Source organism: Vespa velutina, chromosome 1, assembly GCF_912470025.1.
Source record: "Vespa velutina chromosome 1, iVesVel2.1, whole genome shotgun sequence".
Classification (NCBI taxonomy): Eukaryota; Metazoa; Arthropoda; class Insecta; order Hymenoptera; family Vespidae; genus Vespa; species Vespa velutina.
In genome coordinates, this window is record NC_062188.1 from 6,265,112 (window position 1) to 6,285,111 (window position 20,000).

The 20,000-nt window shown below is 35.4% G+C and overlaps 1 protein-coding gene across 8 annotated transcripts in view; it reads right to left on the bottom strand.

Annotated features, from left to right (window-relative positions):
* LOC124952508 (uncharacterized threonine-rich GPI-anchored glycoprotein PJ4664.02-like) overlaps positions 1-20,000 on the bottom strand; it is a 63,903-nt gene that overhangs the window by 15,959 nt on the left and 27,944 nt on the right. For 4 of the 8 annotated variants that reach the window (XM_047502526.1, XM_047502511.1, XM_047502517.1 and 1 more), the window contains one exon: positions 5,558-6,208. In XM_047502526.1, coding sequence (XP_047358482.1) covers positions 5,558-6,208 — 651 coding nt within the window. Of the gene's footprint in view, positions 1-5,557; positions 6,209-6,789; positions 7,042-7,274; positions 7,486-13,266; positions 13,974-20,000 lie in introns of those variants that run through there. The other 4 variants (XM_047502569.1, XM_047502543.1, XM_047502551.1 and 1 more) reach the window with 4 other exon arrangements.

Sequence of the window (20,000 nt, forward strand, 5' to 3'; positions counted from 1 at the left end):
AGAGAGAGAGAGAGAGAGAGAAAAGGGGAAGGAGATAGAATAAGAGAAGTATCACACATTAAAGTAGATATGTGACATCACATATATTCAAGGCTAGCAATAGTGAAGTCACATTGTACTTAGCTGCTACGTGCCAACACGCGCCTATGAAAAGCTTTCATTGTACATTTCGTCGAACGGTTTCAAACGCGTGTCGACGGAATATAACACGAATAAATACGATAAGTTCATTCTTTTTCCGATAGGAAACATCAACGAAAGCAGATATTGTGAGCGCTCGTGTGAGAATATAATGAAGTAAAGTGTGATCCGACCAATGAACATGCCTACCAATATTTCGTTAGTTTGAATACCAGCATGTTTTTAATAACTTCGTTTTCAGTAACTTATAATAATTGAGGAACAAAAAAAAAAAAAAAAAAAAAAGTAAGTAAATGTTTCATTAACGGAATCAACAAATTATTTGCTCAAAATTTGATGCCTTTTGAAAACAACGAAAACAACGAAAACAACCTAAGAACGTTTAAATTTGATAAATTCTAAGGTTACGATACGAGGTGAGAGGAGAGGGGAAACAAAAGAACTTCGAATTATTTATTCTCAACGTTGAAGTTATCGTTCATATTTTTTTTTTTCAATATGCCCGATATGGATCTATCTTCGTTTTTTATCTCTAACGTTGTATACATTAAAAAAAAAAAAAAAAAAAAAAAAAAAAAAAAGAAAAAGAAAAAAACCGAAACAAAAGGAAAAGGAAAAAAAAGGAAAAGGGAAAAAAACGAAAAGGAAAAAAAAGAAAAATGAACTATTTGGATCGTCGTAAAATATACATATATATACATATGTGCGCACACCGACACACACATACATAAATATATGTATATAATATATATATATTTTTACGACGTACGGCGACATTCGTTCGATAACGTGACGAAGAAAAAAAAACAAAAAAGAAAATTCTAACATACTATATATATATATATATATATATATAGTCGTAGCCATTAACTGAAAGGGAAGAAAAAAATCACACGAGATAATTTGGACCAGTCGAGAATTAAATTTACGCGCTTACTTACTTCAGAGAAAACGCGAGCCTTGTGGCTCCACCCCACTCCATTTCATCCCTCCCCGTCCCTCTACACTCCTTTTATCCTATGCACACGGTTACAAAGCGTGCATCGTCTTTCCTTTTTTTTTTATCTTTCTTTCTCTTTCTCTCTCTCTCTCTCTCTCTCTCTCTCTCTCTCTCTCTCTTTCTCACTCTCTCCAATCCTTCCATTATCTCTCTTTCTCGTGATATACCGAGCGTGACGGAGACGAAGAAAAGGGAAGCGAAAAAAAAAAAGAAAGAAAAAGAAAAAAAAAAAGAAAGGTTAGAAAGACGTTACGATCTTGGCATCGTAGGAAAGTGCTACTACGCCTATGCAGACAGGGCGAGTCAGGAGAAGAGAGGAGAAGGAAGGGGAGGAGAGAAAAGGAGTAGAAAGGAGAGAGAGAGAGAGAGAAAGAGAGAGAGAAAAGAAACACGAAGCCACGAGGATTATGAGTAAAAGAAAGATAACTAAAAAAAAAGAAAAAGAAAATATAAATAATCCAATTCCCGTAAAAGAGTTGGATGTTTCTCGTGCGCACCTGTCACACACGATCGAACATTCTCGAGAGACCGGTAGCGGAGGCGGTGATCGAGAATTTCTTGGTAAAGGAGAGACAGAAAGAGAGAGAGAGAGAGAGAGAGAAAGAGAAAGAGTGGGACTAAAACGTACGAGCCTTTTTTCTCTTTCTCGGACGACAACCACGACGACGACAAAGACGATGATGATGAAGAGGACGACGACGGCGACGACGACGACAACTCGCCGGCCGGCATCCGTTCCAAATTTAAATTTGCAGGCTAGCTTTTGCTTTGAGAGTATGGTGGACGTGTTTCCAACGTACCTTTGCCGAACGCTCTTCCTCTATCTCACTCCATTTCTTTCTTTCTTTCTTTCTTTCTCTCTATCTATCTATGTATCTATGTATCTATCTATCTCTTCTTCTCTTCTCTTCTCTTCTCAAGCGCACAAAAAAAAAATAGATGGAATAATAATATTCAATGAAGGACGCTTCGAAAAATACTCACAAATCTTATTTATCCTTTTGTTTTAACACGATCTTAAAAGCCACTAGTTTAAGACGACGACGACGACGACGATGACAACAACGACGACGACGACGACGACGATGACGATGACAACACAACAATTGAAAAACGTTCGTGATATAAAATAGATTTACGACGATACTTCGATGCAAATACGACACTTTTCAAAAGTACCAACGTGAGGAAGACTTTGAAAGAAGACGCACATTTGCTAGAACGTAAGGGCTTCGAAGAGACCAACTGCCGGAATCCCCCTTCCTTACTCCGCCCAAACCGTCGCGCACCAGTCGCGCCACCGATTCTGATTGGTCCCGACCTCCCGGCACAACGACCAATCACGCTATTTCTCTCTTTCGTTTGCTCGGCGCGCGCATTAAGACGCGCCTAATTCGATCGAGATCCTACGTAAACGTCGCTGACGCGCTCTTTCACCTCGTCGATTTTTTTATCGATTTAACAACCTCGATACGACCAATTTTCGTTTACTTTATTTAAATGAACGTAGAGCGATGATATGGATTACGATGAAAGAGATTTTAAGCTTGCCAGGAAAAATTCTAACTTTCAAGTTATATATATATATATATGTATATGTATCTATTAATAGTGTTTAAATTAAAAATTATAATTGAAATAAAATAATAAAAATGATAAGGATATATATATATATATATCTATGTTATAAATGATAATTATGTAATCAAATTGTATATGATGAATATAAATAAATAAATAAGTAAATTTATTTAAATCAATTTAAATTATATGATAATCGAATGAAAGAATTATCAAGCCAATTGTGGTACGAACAGACTAGTCGGTATGCAGTAGAGCTAGCGTCAAATTCAGGCCAAGATTCCTGACCGAGTATACGAGGCATCACCGGTATTTCTACTACTCCATCGACAAAGTCTCGTGACGAAAATTAACAAGAACGTTAACGGCGATTTAGAATCTTAATAAGCAACTGCAATGTTTCCCCGAAATTATTTCATCGATTTTTAATACATAAGAAAATAACACATGATAAAATAATACGAATCAGTCGGCAACAAAGAAATCTTTGAATTTCAAGACGATTACTCAATGAGCTATATCGATGTTTGTATGTGAAAGAAAAAAAAAAGAAGGAAAAGAAAAAAAAAAAGAAAAAAAAAAAAAGAAAAGAGAAGAAGGAATCGATAGGACGTTGCATTTTTTTTTCTTTCCTTTTCTTTTTTTTCTTCTTTCTTTTTTTTTTTCGAATGAGAACGCGGAAATTGGAATCGTACGATTGGGGAAGGGGGAAAAAGAAAAAAGAAAAAAAAATCGATTGGACAATACTAAACAACGAACAATTGCAAATGGGATTTCACCGTGTAGTAAAGTGGTTAGGTTAGTGAGTAATTAAAAGCAAATATCCGTTCGTGATTGAGATGCATCGACTGACTAACTAGCGGTCAGAGGAAATAGAGAGAAAGAGAAAGAGAAAAAGAAAGAGAAAAAGATAGAGGTAGAGATAGAGATAGAGAGAGAGAGAGATAGAGAGAAAGAGAGAGAGAGAGAGAGAGAAATATAGGGGAAAAGAAGAAGGTATTTACGGTGTAGAAGAGAGAAGGCCGTAGGAGTTTGGTCTGATTCGCGAACCGGCATACGACAATCAGTGCAGGAAGTGCAGTGACTGGCACAAGGTGGTGAAAGTCAAAGGTACAAGCGGAAAGTGGGCCGAGAGTGTGCTTCGTGAAATATAAAGGAAAGATCGTAAGAGTTTGGACGTAACGCGTTTTTGTGTATAACATATCTATATGGGAAGTAGGACGATGTAATCGACCTGTGATCGGAGCCATGATTATTTATAAAAAAAAAAAAAGAAGAAAAAAAAAAGAAAAAAACTTGAATAAATAAATAAATAAATAAATAAAAAAAAAAAAAAAAAAAGAATAAATAAATAAATAAATAAATAAATAAATACATAAATAAAAATTAAAAAAAAATGAATGAATAAATAAATACATAAATAAAAATTAAAAAAAAAAAAAAAAGAAAAAGAAAAAGGAGATAAAAGAGAAATAAAAACTCAGAACTAAAATATTGGAGATAATGAGATTTTTTTACGGGAGGCGAAATTTCATGTGATTACACCGTACGTACTGTAGATGTCAGTCTGAACCGAGAGAAAAGAGCAAAAAGAGCGGGTAGTTTGAATATAGGAATGAAGAATCTTTCTTTTCGAACGACTACGAGGACGACGACATGGCGGGCGTGTCGAGAGAGAAAGAAAAAAAGAGAGAGAGAGAGAGAGAGAGAGAGAGAGATACACTCGTTCTAGCGTTTCTAAAATAAGTACGACCCTCTTTCCAGTAGCCTCTCTTTCTCTCTCTCTCTCTCTCTCTCTCTCTCTCTCTCTCTCTCTTTTTATCTCTCCTCTCTCTTTCTCTTTCCGCATCGAAATAGCATCGAAAAGCATAAAATTTGTTCTTTTTAAGCGTGCAGCACTGCGTTTCTCACTCGAGCTTGCCGAGACGGTGAAAGACAAAAAAAAAAAGGAGAAGAAGAAGAGGTATGCCTAACACGAACGCACGAGAAACAATTCGAAATAATGACCGAGACGAAAGTCGTCTATATAGAAACGTAACGGATACACAAACGAAAGGGTGGCTAATGAGCCGTCGACGTAAATTTTTACCACGAGATATCTTTGGTAGATAAATACGAATATGTAAAAGATTTTTATCACTTGGTACGACAAAAATTAATTTAATCGTTAATTTAATGTATGAGACGTTGTAAAAAAAAAAAAAGAAAGATAAAAATTTTAAACGAACTTTGATTAAGAATATTCAATCGTTCTACAAAGAACAACGATAGATACTCCGAAAATAACTATCTATTCTCAAAAAAAAAAAAAAAAAAAAAAAAAAAAAATATATATATATATGGTCGCGCATATGTCGTTTCACGGCGATAAATTTATTTTCGAATTTTATAGTATCCTCTTGTGATTAATGAGCGCAATATCCTTATGATAGATTATATTATACCTATGCAATTTTAATGTTCTCGTATTAAGTCCAAAGAGGTCGAGCGTTGTTAATAGTTCTGTTGCCTTCGTTCGATTCTCAAATGCATACCTTTATCATAAACCTTTATTTATGTACGTCCGCTCGTATAGTTTAGAATAACTCGTGTAATAAAAGAAAAAAAAAATTATAATATTCGTATAATATAATAGAATCATAAAAGGATATGAATAATATGAGAATAAGGATATGTAATATTTTCGATGTAACAACTATAACGACGTATGTATATAGTTGAATTTACATTAAAGGATAAAAATGTGAAGTACAGAAAGAGGAAGTGTAGAGAGAGAGAGAGAGAGAGAGAGAGAGAGAGAGGAAAAAAAGAGAAAGAGAGAATAATAATGCTTACTTATGTCGTTGTTGGCCGGCGAGTCGTCGTCGTCGAGGGTTGTTTCAAGGGTTACATTTAGGGCTGTATTCTCCTCCTGGAAATTGTTCTCATCACACTTAGGCATATTTTTTCCCTCTAGAAATATTCCATCCGAGAGATTGGCAGCAATAGAAGGAACATTGTCGAGTAATGGATTTTCATTCTCCAAATTGTCCAGGTTGTCCGCGTTGTCGACGTCATCGACGGCATCGACGTCTGTCTCTGGTCCAAGATCCTCGTAAATATAATCTGCGGCATCGTTCTCTTCGTGTTTTCCATCAGCACCACCGCCTGTTATCTCATCGTGAAAACCACCGTCGTCCATTGCCGTTTCTTCCGATCCATTAGCGTGCCTCTCTTCTTGATCGTTGTCATAAGGCTGCTGATGTTGCTGTTGGTATTGCTTCATCTGCTTGAAGAACAAGCCATCGCTGAGATCCTTCTGTACGTATGGATTGTTCACGGCCATGTTTTTCATCGATTTCACGACGAGAACAGAATTGGCGTCGCTCGACCTCGCTACGATATCACTTGGTGCCGTTAAGAAGACCACGATAGCTGTAATGTTGTCCAAAGAGCCCGCGTGTTTGGCCGCTTTTATCAAGCTCGTTACGGCGTAATTTGGATCGTCTGAAAGAGAAAAAAGAGTAAATAAAAAAAAAAGGAAAAAAAGAAAGAAAGAAAGAAAAAAATACAAAAACAAATATCGTCGATAAGACTTAATATTTTAAATAGTCTTTTGATTCGTTGACTTATCATCAACGAGCGTTGTTATTTACATCGTTTCGTTGCGATCACGTCTATTACGGAATATTATCGTTTCGATAACGGTGAATCATACTTTTCTCGAAACCACGATTACGTAAATCTTTGGTTTATCGATGTTGCTTTAGTAACGGGCCATTATTCTTGCAATGGGATGAAATGAAAATTGTCTCGATATAAATCAATATGACTTGACACTGACTAAAAAATGTTTGAAAAAAAAAAAAGAAAAAAGAAAACAAGAGAAAAATTAAATAAACAACAAGACTCCAATTTATCGAAAGATTTACATAATTCAATCTTTCTAGCTCCGTCAATCACGTGACTCACATGCACGAAACGTTATCCCTTCTCTCCTTAGAATCTCGTCGATTAGAAAAACGATCGGGGAGGTCCGAAATATATTTTAAACATAGACACACGTTTTACGACATACTGTGACTTACGGATGACTGCCTCTTTTCAATGAGCCAGAAAACGCTTGTACTCGTTCGATTTTCCAAGACAACAAGAGAGAAAGAGAAAGAGAGACTTGATGAGTGCTTGACAAAATTCAAGGGGTGGAAAAAAATATTTTCCCCCGTAATCTGCACCCCGACGACATGCGGCCCTGATTTCAGGTGCATTGACCCACGCTGCACTCTTCGTATCGACGCTTGCGTACACGTTCTCTCTCTCTCTCTCTCTCTCTCTCTCTCTCTCTCTCTCTCTCTCTCTCTCTCTCTCTCTCGTTTCATTCCATCTCCTTCATCCGTATTCCTTCTCTCTCTCCCTCTCTCTTACACTCTCTCTCTTACTCTCTCATTCTATCTCTGCATCTTTCTTACTCTATCTCCATATCTCTCTTTCTCTATCTCTGTGTCTTTCTATCTATTCCTCTCTCTCTCCCTCTCTCTCTTTCTCTCTCTCTCTCTCTTTCGTTTCTACACACCTCGCTTTCCATCTGCTTTTCCACTCTCTCGCTCACGCTCCAGTGACTTTATTACGTTGGAGAAGCATCCATCTCTCTTTAGCTCCCATCAGATATTAATTCCCGTGACTTTCAGACGGGTTTTCGCAAGGGCGCCGCTCATCGACCACCACCATCCTCCTCCATTTTTGCTGTGTGGTTTTTTTTCGCTTTCTCCCCCCCCCCACCTCTTCCTTTTTCAACTTCCTCCCTATTTCAACCACCCTCCCTGCCCCCGTTCTTTTTCTTCGATCCGATACCCAGACGATTTCATTCGCAGAAACGTTCGTTTTGAAGCAAACCTATCCTCCTCTGCCAACCCTTTCTATACCACACATCACACCGCATCATATCATACCACATCATCCTAACTCACCACAACCAACATCATTACTACCACCATAAACACTCTTTTATAATAGATGAAAAATATAAAAATCTCGGATAGACCGGGGACGATCAACGATGTGGATTTTGAAAGAAAATCGAAACTCGACGCTTGTATTTTTAACGATAAGTTAAAGTCCGATTGAGTTTGTGATCACTCATAAACTTTTTCCTCTTGCTTTTTTCTCCCTTTTTATTTTTTCTTTTTCTTGTTTTTTTTTTCTTTCTTCTTCTTCTTTTTTTTTTTTTCCTTTCTTTTTCGTTTATTCCTCGGTAAATTTATTTTAACTAATACAGCTATACGTTTCGATGTTCGACGTTTCTTTGAAATATTTTTATCTTTCGTAAAGTACGTACTACTTCTTTTTTTTCTTCTCTATTTGTTTTAGAAAGATATTTAGAAAGTTTATTTTAAAGAAGACGAGATTCCTTTTTTTTTCATTTTTTTTTTGTCTTTTTTTTCCCTTTTCATTTATTTTTCACCCCCTCTCTCTCTCTCTCTCTCTCTCTCTCTCTTTCTCTCTCTCTCTCTCTCATTGTCCTCGAACATTTACTTCAATTTTTCCTTAGAATAATTATTTGAATTACTGGCACGATTCTTTTCTGTTTTCTTTTTTTTTTTTTTTTAGAATCTGACTCATAGCCATAATCATACCAATCACATCAGCTTCCTTGTACTCTGTAAGAAAGTGTTACAAATGTTTTAGCGAGATAATGAAAGAATGGGCGTGTATGATCATCCCACGAATTAGAGTAATGTTAGACATTGCGAGAACAGAATACTAATGAATTTCGAATTTATATGCGTTAACATCGTTTAGGTGAATGATCCAATCGAGATTTAACGCATCAATTGTTTATAGAATATTGTTAACCATTTTAATGGTTATTACGGATAAAATTTTAATAAAAATTAAATATCCTTCTTCCCATGAATAATATTATATGACTATTATTTTAAAAATTTCATGAACGGTAAAACTAATATTTTAAAATTATTTTTTTTCGATAAATAATGATATAGAATTAAAGTTAGCTCGGACTTGATGTTCGTGACGATACCTTTTACGGATTAATATTAGAAACAATTTAAAAAAGATCTTTCCAATTCTAAAAATATCGTTCTAAACGAATGAACTGTCCTTATGAATGAAAGTCTTGAAACAATGTTGATAACGTCATTGCCTTTTGGCATCCTGCCATCCATCCATCGAAAAGAAAAGCTTATGGAGAATTCTGATGAGATAGTAAGAACGATGAATTCAACGAATGCGATAAACTGTCGTCGTAAACGATTAGATCAAAATAAAATCTCGGTGGGTCCAGGGTCGAGTCGGTGGTGCGACAGCATAGTAATTTATTGCACTACTAATAACATCAACGTTCTTTTACGGGTTAATTCTGTCCACGCGTATACATACACAGACACACATACACAGACACTCCATTGCGAATTTCTACATCCCTCTTCTGCATAGTTCCTTTTTTTTTTTTTTTTTTTTTTTTTTTTGAAGAAAGTCCTAACGTTCGCGAATACGAGGATGAGTTAAAAAAAAAAAAAAAAAAAAAATAAAGAAATAATAAAAACAAAAAAAACCGTGAAATATGTTTCTGATGTCATCGATCTACTTTTAAGTTTAAAATATGGAAAAGAAATGTGAAACTTACGTGTTCTATGTTAAAAATATTTTAACGTTATAGCGTTTGCGAGAAAATATGATATATTTTCATTTTTTTTTTTTTTTTTTTTTTTTTTTTTTTTCGTAAAAAGTGAGAGAAGAGGAGCAAAAAGAAAAGCGTGAAAAAATAAAAAATATAATCGAGCGGAGTCGTTAATGATTAACACGGACATAAACGAACACACATCCGTAAATACTTATAATACGTACGTCACTCTCATTATTTTCGATTATTAATATATATATATAAGAAACGATAAGTTTCGTAGAGGAGAGTGTTGGTGAACAACCATAAATGATTTCTCGCCGAGAAATCCTTTCTCATGACTCACGTGGCCCGATCTGACAACACGTTTCCTCGAGCCACAAGGCATGCTTTCACGGGACTTGCTTTCGTTAAAAATAAGTCGCCATTTTTGGGAGTCGACGAAGGACTTTTATCGACAGTCGCAATATCAAAGAAACGTGATTCGTATAATGATGATTGCGACGTAACGATGAAACGAACGAATGAACGAACGAAACAACCAATCGAACGTTCGAGAAACTTCGATCACTTTCGAGATATAAACTAATACACTTTAGGAGTGTAACAAGTAATTTTGTTAAATCAACATGATTAAAAAATGTTAAAGATGTTAGGTTATCCTAGTAAATGTTTTAAAGATAAAGAAAGAGAAAGAGAGAGAGAGAGAGAGAGAGGGAGAGATTATAATTTGAACGTGAGCATTCTGCGTTCGTGCGTTTTTTACGTAAAAGGAAAGAACAATTTTCGACGCATTTAAGAAAATAGAGTTAATTATGCTAATCTATCAGAATACCCGACGCGAGTTCTATGATTAACAGCCTACGCTAGTATTATGTATATATGTATACCACTTTATTCCTGTATTCATAAGGGATATTTATGTTACAAAAAAAGAAAACAAATCAAACAAATCTCTAGAAAAATTCAAGAAAGATAGTCTTATTTGGTGAACAATGATTATCCAATCTCTAGTCACTAGTCTTTAGTCTCTCTCTCTCTCTCTCTCTCTCTCTCTCTCTCTCTCTCTCTCACTCTCTCTCTCTCTCTTTCTCTCTCCAACTTTAATTTCTGTTTTACGAGGACGATCTTACGAGATAGATATCGAAACCCGTTCGTCTTGAAAACGTCCTCGATGATATTCTTTACGGAGCGATATACGTCTCTTCTCTATTTGTCTCTTTTTTCTCCCCCCCTCTCTCTCTCTTTCTATCTCTATTCGTCTTTTTACAAGAGGATCGTGGCTTGATTCGGATCATAGCCGAGAAACCGCTGCTCCGCAACGCAACTTGCGCTCTTTACGATGGAGTTTAAATTACACGGAAATATTGGATTACGTGGCAACCGCGATATTACGGCAGAAGGTAGACAATAAAGGAGGAGAGATGCATTTAAAAAGCACTCTCTTGGGGGAGTACTAGACGATATGTATACTCTTCTTGCTCGTCCTCGGTCTACCAAGTTCCTGAATACATGTATATGTATACTTAATTATACATTAAATATTAATATATATTGTATATTAAATATTAATATATATTAATATATACATATATATATATATATGTATATATATATATATATATATATATATATATTACGTATTTGTGTATGCAAATGTTTTATCTGTATACATATATACGATGTATATACGATGTGTATATATATATCTAAAATTTGTAACATTTTCAAAACTTTGGAAATTTTACTAAATCGGAAAACCATATACATATATGTATATTTAATATATATATATATATATAAAGTTTAATAAGTAAATTTGTTCAAAATCGTAAGAACCTTGTAAAAAATATAACACACGGTCCGTTTTATCGATCCACTTTGACGTGCTACACGAGGGGTTGTTGGACACCCTTACATTGGAAGGACACGTGACAACTCTCGAAACTTCTCTTCCAATAGTCGAGTAAACCAATTGCGAAAACTAAAAACTAGTTTGTCTAATGTCTCTGATAATCATTTATCTATTTATAATATAGAACTCGACCGAGTTATGCTCGTGCAAAAAATGAAATGCATTTGTTTTTTCACGATAGGAAATGAGGTTTATCGGTTACGTCATTCGAATTTTTCTTCTTTCCTTTAATCCATCCTCCCCTTTCCTCACATCTATCGTAACGAGCCCTAATCCAAATCGTGACGTCATTCTGCCCCATATATATATATATTCTCTCAAGTATATTTATTTATCTAATATTTATCCTCGACGCGAATAACGTGTAACGTGGAAATGGAAAAATTTAACGATCTAAAGCATATGTTGAAGGAAAATATTGGAGTCTAACGTTAAAGCGTCTGCCGTCGCCATGCTGACTCACACTCTCGTGATTCATAAAACCCATTATACCAAGCAAGTTCGAATAAACCGGTGATCGACACATCGAGGGCGCGTTCACGCGCGTCGAACTAATTCTAAGCTCGATGGCTCGATGCATTTAACCACCTTACTCTTCTCTCTTTCTCGCTCTTTCTCTCTCGTTACGTCGTGTTCCGTATAACTGTATGAATTATGCAGATAGCTCGCGCATAAATCAAGTCCCATCCGCGGAACGATCGTTGAACTGTTCGTCGGCCCTGACCGGCTCTTTTCTTCTTCTTCTTCTTCTTCTTACTCCTCTTCTTCTTACTCTTCTTCTTCTTACTCTTCTTCTTATTCTTATTTTTATTTTTATTCTTCTTCTTCTTCTTCTCCTTCTTCTTCTTCTTTCTCTCCGTTGCGGATATTTAGATGCAATTTTTATACCGCAATTTCTCTATGGAAATAATCGTATACTCGATCCTCCTTCATTTTTATTTCCTTTCATTTTATTTTTGTTTCGTCTTTTTTTTTTGTTTTTTTTTTTTTGTTTTTTTTGTTTTTTTTCTTTTTTTCTCCATAGGACTGGTATTGTGTTATACACATGTATTAGATATTGGAAAAAATTAATCGATTGGGAGAATTTCACGAAAACGATGGATCAATTTCTCCTAATCTTTTTATCAGCGACTAGATCAAATAAAACGCAGCTCATCGTGACGTTCCGTTTATAGCCACGCCTATCTGCAGATTAATCGTGTTTTATGATAACGTTAAATGCAATTAAGCGCCGCACCTATAGTTTCCATGCTTCGTGGTTTATATATGTATACAAATATACGTGCGTAGTGTGTGCATATACATGTGTGTGTGTGTGTGTGTGTATTTATGGTGAGTTACCGACCGAGGTAAATTCGCGGACAATTTGTATATTCCTTTCGCTCTTCCTGTTTCTTTTAATACTGTTAGACGAATTAACACGGTTTTTATATATTAAATATATTATATATATAAAGATTGAATATATTTATGATCGAATGAGAAGGTGATATATATATATATATATATATATATATATATATATATATATATATAGTATAAAAAGTTTTTAACAAAATGTAAACACGATGAACGATATTCTTAATATAATAAGATCAACAAAATGAAGATAAGAATCGCGACATTAAGGATTTAAAGCTTTGTGTATATAAAAAATATACATTCTTTAATATTTTAGATTCGACGGTAAAACATTCGTTAATGGAATGATTCACCAATTGTTTGACTACACACACATATGTGTGTGTGTGTGTGCGCGCACGCGGGAAACCCGATTAAGATACGAAAAATTTTTTAGATATTCCGTCAAAAAAGATTTTTTTTTTATATGAATATAAATCTAAATTTCGATTGTTTTTATATTCATTTCAAGAATATATATATATATATATATATATATATACATGTATATGTATAAGAGATACTTAAATATAAAGCAAAAAAGCAAAAAAAGAAATAGGAGAAGAAAAAGAAATTAGAGAAATGATTGGGAGGATGTCGACTTACTTTTTCGGGAAGGAGTGGGGGAAGTCTGTAAAAAAAATAAATGAGTCTCCTCCACCGGTAGGACGTATGTCACAATATAACACTAATCGGTTCACCTAAGCCGATCGAGAAGAGTGGTCCGTCCTTTGTAGGCCAGGTAAAATCTCGCGGCGTGAAGAAGAGCGGGCTCGCGCAGACTCGTAGGAGTCTGGCGCGCGCGTTCGTAAAGACGATCGCGATATATAATCGCGTTACTCTCTAGGATAAGTAAATAATATTTCTTTTTAACGTAACGACGAAACAAAACGAAACGTAACTGTACGAAACGAAGTCGGACGAAATTAGACGGACCAAAACTTGAGATTTCTTTCGTTAACTGATCAAAAGAGAGAGAGAGAGAGAGAGAGAAAGGGAGAGAGAGAGAAAGAGAGAGGGAGAAAGAAAGAAAGAGAGAGAGAGAGAGAGAGAGAAAATCTAAGAAAAATAAAAATGCGCGTTAAGTAGTTCGCGTTAATAATATAGGAACTTTTTAGTTAATCCGTCCTCGTCGTACTCTCGTTGTACTCGTTACTCGTTTACTCGTACTCGTCGTACTCGTGTGTTGCGCCGGGCGTGGCGTGTCGCGACCGACTGCGGAGCGTTTCCTTGCCGCCGGATGTCGCCACCGCCGAGCGAGACCGAGGGAACGCCGAAGCGAAGCGTAACGCACCGACGATGAGTCACGCCACCCTCACTCGCCGCCGCCGCGGCGCAGGAGGAGAACGCCGGAGCAACCTCATTGGTTAGCGCTCACCCTCGCCGAGCAATATCATTGGTCGACGATCCTTTCCTTCTTCAAAGCTACGAAGGACTTACGAGGAGAACTTCTTTCTCGCTACCCCCAACCGGTTGCTACGCGCGAACCTCCTTTATCTTTTAAGGAAGATACCAACGTGGGTCCGTCGTTCTTCTCTTCCAAAATATTTTATTATTGTTCAATAATGATTCTTCTCTTTTCTTTTACTTTTTTTTTTCTTTTCTTTTCTTTTCTTTTCTCTCTTTATTTACTCTCTTTCGATAACGAAAATAATTTTTTTTTCGTTTTTTCCTCTTTTTCATTTTTTTAAGATATTAGATATCTTAGATAGATGGTTGTACCAGAAATCTCATATTGCGCGGTTCGTACAATAGAAACATAAAGTATTTTAAAATAATCGAAGACCACAGAGAAGAGAAACTCGAAGCCGTCGAGCGAGCGAAATCGCCGTTCGATCGGTAAATTTTCACCGATACGCTACGTAAGAGTCATTTATTTCTCTCTCTCTCTCTCTCTCTCTCTCTCTCTTTCTCTCTCTCTCTCTCTCTCTTTCTCTTTATCTCTCTTTATGCATTCGAGAAACCCCGACGGACTTTCACCGTAGAAAGTTTTTTAACGAGTACGATCGATGATGACTCGGGCCAACCAACCGACCGACCAACCTCCTCCTCCTCCTCCTCCTCCTCCTCCTCCTCCTCTTCGGCCCTCTCAACGTATCGAGATTCCTGTTTTCGAGTAATATAGTACATAGTGTACAACTCTTTCCTGATTTACTATTAAAGGCGAAAATTCAACATCTTTGCAATTTAAGTTTCCCCAATGAGAATTTTTATATCTTCTGTCTCACGCTAGGAGAAATAATAGGATTTCCCCCTTCGATTTTAGCTTTATGTATGTATGTATGTATATATGTATGTATTGGATTCACCCTTGATACATAAAATGTTACTTTGGCTTATTCTCCTTCCCACCCTCTCTCAATAGCCTATCACTCCCCTAACCTCTCCTCACTTATATTGCTCACTTATATACTTTCCCTTTAATAGTATATACACGTTATATCGAATAATCTCGAGATATCCGATGATAAACAAGAAAATAAAGTTAAACTACGTACACATGAGAAACTAAAGTTCGTCGGTTCAGCATGGATAAAATTCTGATCGATCAGAATAATCCGATTTCTCAACAGTATTGTTTCGTTCTAACTTTGAAGTGACCTTTTTAGCACTATACCTTAACATTCAGTTATATATTTCAATAGAAGTTATATATATATATATATATATATATATATATATATATATATATATATATATAAACTCTATCGAAAGGTATAAACAGTAAGGATTTTTTTTCACGTTAATGGAGGAATCGATTCTACAAGTTCTCACGGTTCGTTGATTTGCGATATGTCGATACATCATACACGAGAAAGAACATTGATCGATGGGGGTGTCCTCTTTCTCTCAGCTCTTCATAAACTTTCTTTCAGAGAAAGGTAGAATAAGATCGATAAGAAAACTCTTTGTTTCTTTTCATTTTTTTTCGCTCTTCGTCTCTCTCTCTCTCTCTCTCTCTCTCTCTCAAAATTACGATCACGTCAATGTATGTATTTGAATAAGAGTGTTCGGTAACGTAACGAGTTTCTTGCGTCCTACGTAATTTTTCGCACGATTAATACCAGAGAGAAGAGAAGAGAAGAGAAGAGAAGAGAAGAGAAGAGAAGAGAAGAGAAAAGTAGAAAGAGAAAAAGGGAGAGAGAGAGAGAGAGAGAGAGAGAGAGAGAGAGAGAGAGAGAGAGAGAAAGAGAAAGAGAAGAGCTTATCTGGCGTTTCTCGTCGGATAAAACTCCGTACCGGTTTTCTGGTCCTGCTCGGTTGCTCTCTCTCGTTACCAACGTATAGTTCACGTTCGAAATACACGATAAAACCGACGTTGTATTATATTTGCTTTTATAATCTAATTGTAATGTAATCTACGACATACGTGCATGCATGCATGCATAGATACATAAATACATATGTATATAATGTACGCTTCGAACGATTTAATCAAACGAAACAATTAGAATAAATTTATTCGCGGCTTTATTAAAAATTAATTATTAGTTTTCAAACGTAAATGAAATTTTTCACATTCACCTTCGTTCATTTGAATTTGATATTGTTAAAAAATGTAGAATTTAATTTCTCGTACTCTTCGAAATTACAAAGAGTCCATGATCGACGTCAAACGAAAAAGGTTTTACCTATTAGGTTGGCTATAGGGTAACGAGACAAAGGTCGCTAACGAGAACTGGCAACGCGCTCGACAATTACATTAAAAGTACTTGGAGGAAGAGAGAAGCGAAGAGACAGACACAGAGAGAGAGAGAGAGAGAGAGAGAGAGAGAGAGAGAGAGAGAGAGAGAGAGAGAGAGAGAGAGAGAGAGAGAGAGAGAGAGAGAGAGAGAGAGAGAGAGAGAAATGGAGAGAGATAGAGAGCGAAAGGGTAAAGACTGGAGCAAGGTCGGAAAATAGCGTCGATTTAGCCCCACACATGTTAGTTCTTCCTAGCATGCTCAAGTAATTCCAAACGAACACGCCCTTTTTTCCTTTTTCATGTTTTTTTTTTCCTTCTTTCTTTTTCCTACTGTTCTTTTCTTTTTTCCTCTCTTTGGGTTGGGCAGCGACATATTTATAATCCGGTTAATTGGTCTTCCGATTAATTGACATTTAATCGTACGTAACGCGTTACGACTATAAACGATCATAATACGATTATAAAATCGAATTTGTCTCGTACACGTCGATTTCGATAATCATTCTATTATGAAGAGCAAAAAAAAAATAGAATGAGGCAAAGAGAGAACGAGATACTAACTCGGTAATTTGAAACGATGTCAATGATTATTCGAGGGTAACACCGAGAAGTAACCGAGTATATATGAAGTTTTGGGCCAAGGTTTTATAATTCCAGTTAGTTCTCAAGCTAATAATTGATGACGATAATCACAATGATCATGATTATTACGTCGATGATGAATCACCTAAACGTTTCGCATTAACGTATCTCCATTATATTTCAATGAAACTTCAAAACGTTTATAGAGCTATTCTAGAACAAATTTTTCAATCGATAACGATTTGTAATCGATAATCGAGAATAAAATACAAATAAATATGTATACGTAAAAAAAAAAGAAAAAAAGAAAAAGAAAAAAAAAAGAAAAAAATAAAATATCAAATAATAGACGAAAGCGATAACGGTTTTTTCTTTTTCTTTCTTTTTTTTTTTTAATCGGAAAAATTTAGGTCTGTTTGAGTAAAAAAAAAAAAAAGAAAAAAGAAGAAGAAGGAGCGTCTTCCTATCTCGTACATAAGTGGTGGTATATGAATATTCTAGCTATAGCAGAAAACAGGGACCGGTATATTGTGTATTGTAGGAGAGGAGGACTCTGTGTGCAACGTGCAGCTAACACCGCTGCCAGGAGACTCCGAGTTGCACCGGGTCAAACGTGACGTAACATCCGGGCGACTTCTCGGGGGAGGTGGAAATGGTGGAAGAGAATCGGCGAAGCGTGCAGACACTACACCGATTGCTTCTTCTTGTACCTCCAATTTACCTCCTCTTTCTTTCTCTCTCTCTCTCTCTCTCTCTCTAGTTATCTACCCCTCCAACCCTCCCCCTCTCTCTCTTTCTCTCTCTTCACGGTTTCTGCTCATGACGATTACCACATCGTACATTCCACGAGCATGAATCACTAAGAACCTGACGTCGATACGCGAAAACGTGTTTATATAGGTATCAGAGCCCACTTTTTACAAGCCCATGTCAAATGATTCGATACAACACAATTATGAACAATCTTTTATATATATATATATAGATTTAATTCTATCCTCATGTCCCTTTACAAGGATTATCGCAATTTTTTACTTTGTTCTCTTTGATAAGAGTATATGCACTCAATCGTATAGTATCGTGAGATATCACCAGTACACAACCACTGTCATGTTCGTTGAGATAATCCAATTTGCGATTAGAGAATTCAGTATTACTCGAATGGAATGGCAGATATTCGAACGAGTCGATGCTAAAGAACTAGAGAAATGTTTTAATCTCTCTATTTTGCTATCAGGCATGTCTTTTTGTTACAAGTGTATCTAGAAAGATAGAAATAAAGAAAATCAGAGAAAGAGAGAGAGAGAGAGAGAGAAAGACGGGAGGAGGAAAAAAAAAAAAGAACAGAGATATAACAAGCTCGACGGCAAATAAATAGGATTTGAGTATTAGCCCTGGCCTGATGGTTGGTTGTACACAAAAACTTGCCGCGTTGGAATCTGGCCAAAATGCCTCGTGAAATTGCGTTTTCGTGCAGACCGGAAAATCCGAAGTCCCGTCAACGAGCGGTCCCCCTCCTAGGGAAAATATTTGTTCTGACCGTAAGGACGCGGATATACTGTAAAACGAATAACCCATTAGAGTATATATATATATATATATATATATATATATATATATATATATATATATATGTATATATTTTAGCCTATCTATTTTGCTACTAATTTTATCTTATCTTATTAAAGCCCCAAATGTATAATATATATGGAACGTGTTAATATTTAATGTAGTTTTATGTACTTATGTAATAATGTAGGTTTTTTTTTATCAAATTTCGTCCAAAATATTATGATAATGTTAATATTTACACTTTATAAAGATAAAAAAGAAAAAAAAAAAGAAAAGAAAGCAAAATTATGAAAATGTAATTGTATAATTATTATTATAATTTTTACATCTTTACCTTTGTTACTATCATAATTTTCCATTTACTCTTTAAATAGTTAGTACGATATTCTTTTTTTTATCGTGACAAAATTTCGTAAAAAAGAAAAAAAGAAAAAAAAAAAGAAACGACGATGCAATGTTTCCTGTGACATTTACTTTAACGAGCAGTTAGTATATTCTTTTTATAATGAAATTATATGGAGAAAAATTATGATAACGTAATTTTTATATGTCGCACTGCTCGACAGAATTAGCATATATATACATATATATATATATATTTTTTTTTTTAAATAACGATTATATAAATAAAATAAAATAAAAAAGAAGAAAAAAAAATCTCACGTATCAGAAGGTTTAACTTAAATTTATTTTCCCGAGGTCTTTCACAATGACACAATGAATCAACGTGGACTCGCAGAAAACTGCGTTACTCGTAAAAAAAAAGAAAAGTGAAAAAAAAAAGAGAGGTTCGTTATAATTCTCGTTGAACTTCACTAACGATCTCGATAAATAATAAGTACGACGTTGCTCTTATATACGGCAAAGGTTAGCAACGATCACGACAATGAGAGAAATTCTCTAAAGATACAAAATATATATATATATATATATATATATTCTATTTCTCTTTTTAACGAAGATATTGTAATTAAGAAGGATTCTTTTTGCATCTAACGATGCGATTCCTCCTCATTTTCTTCTCTTTTATATATTTTTTCTTTTTGTCTCATTTTTTTGTTTCTTTTTTTTTTTACTTAACAATCCTCGACAATTCCTAAAAAAAGAAAAGAAAAAATACGGACTTCTCCCTCTCCGTTAAATAATACAATTCGTTTAAAGAAAGTTGCTGAACAATAAACGCCATCTTCGTTCGATCTTTATGACACATGCGGATCCCTGATTAGCAATCGAGAATCGGTGACTCACAAAGATAATTGAAGAATATTATGGATGCACGGCAAACCCGTTGATACTATACGTGTGTATTGTGCATGTTACTTGTGTGTAGTTACTAACGGCAAACTTTTACGAACATATCACTTCGAGCTCTCTCTCTCTCTCTCTCTCTTTCTCTCTCTCTATCTCTCTTTCTCTCTCTCTCTCTCTCTCTCTCTCTCTCTCTCTCTCTCTCTCTCTCTGTCTCTCTCGCTTACCTCCCGTTAACCTGTCGCTTTTCTAA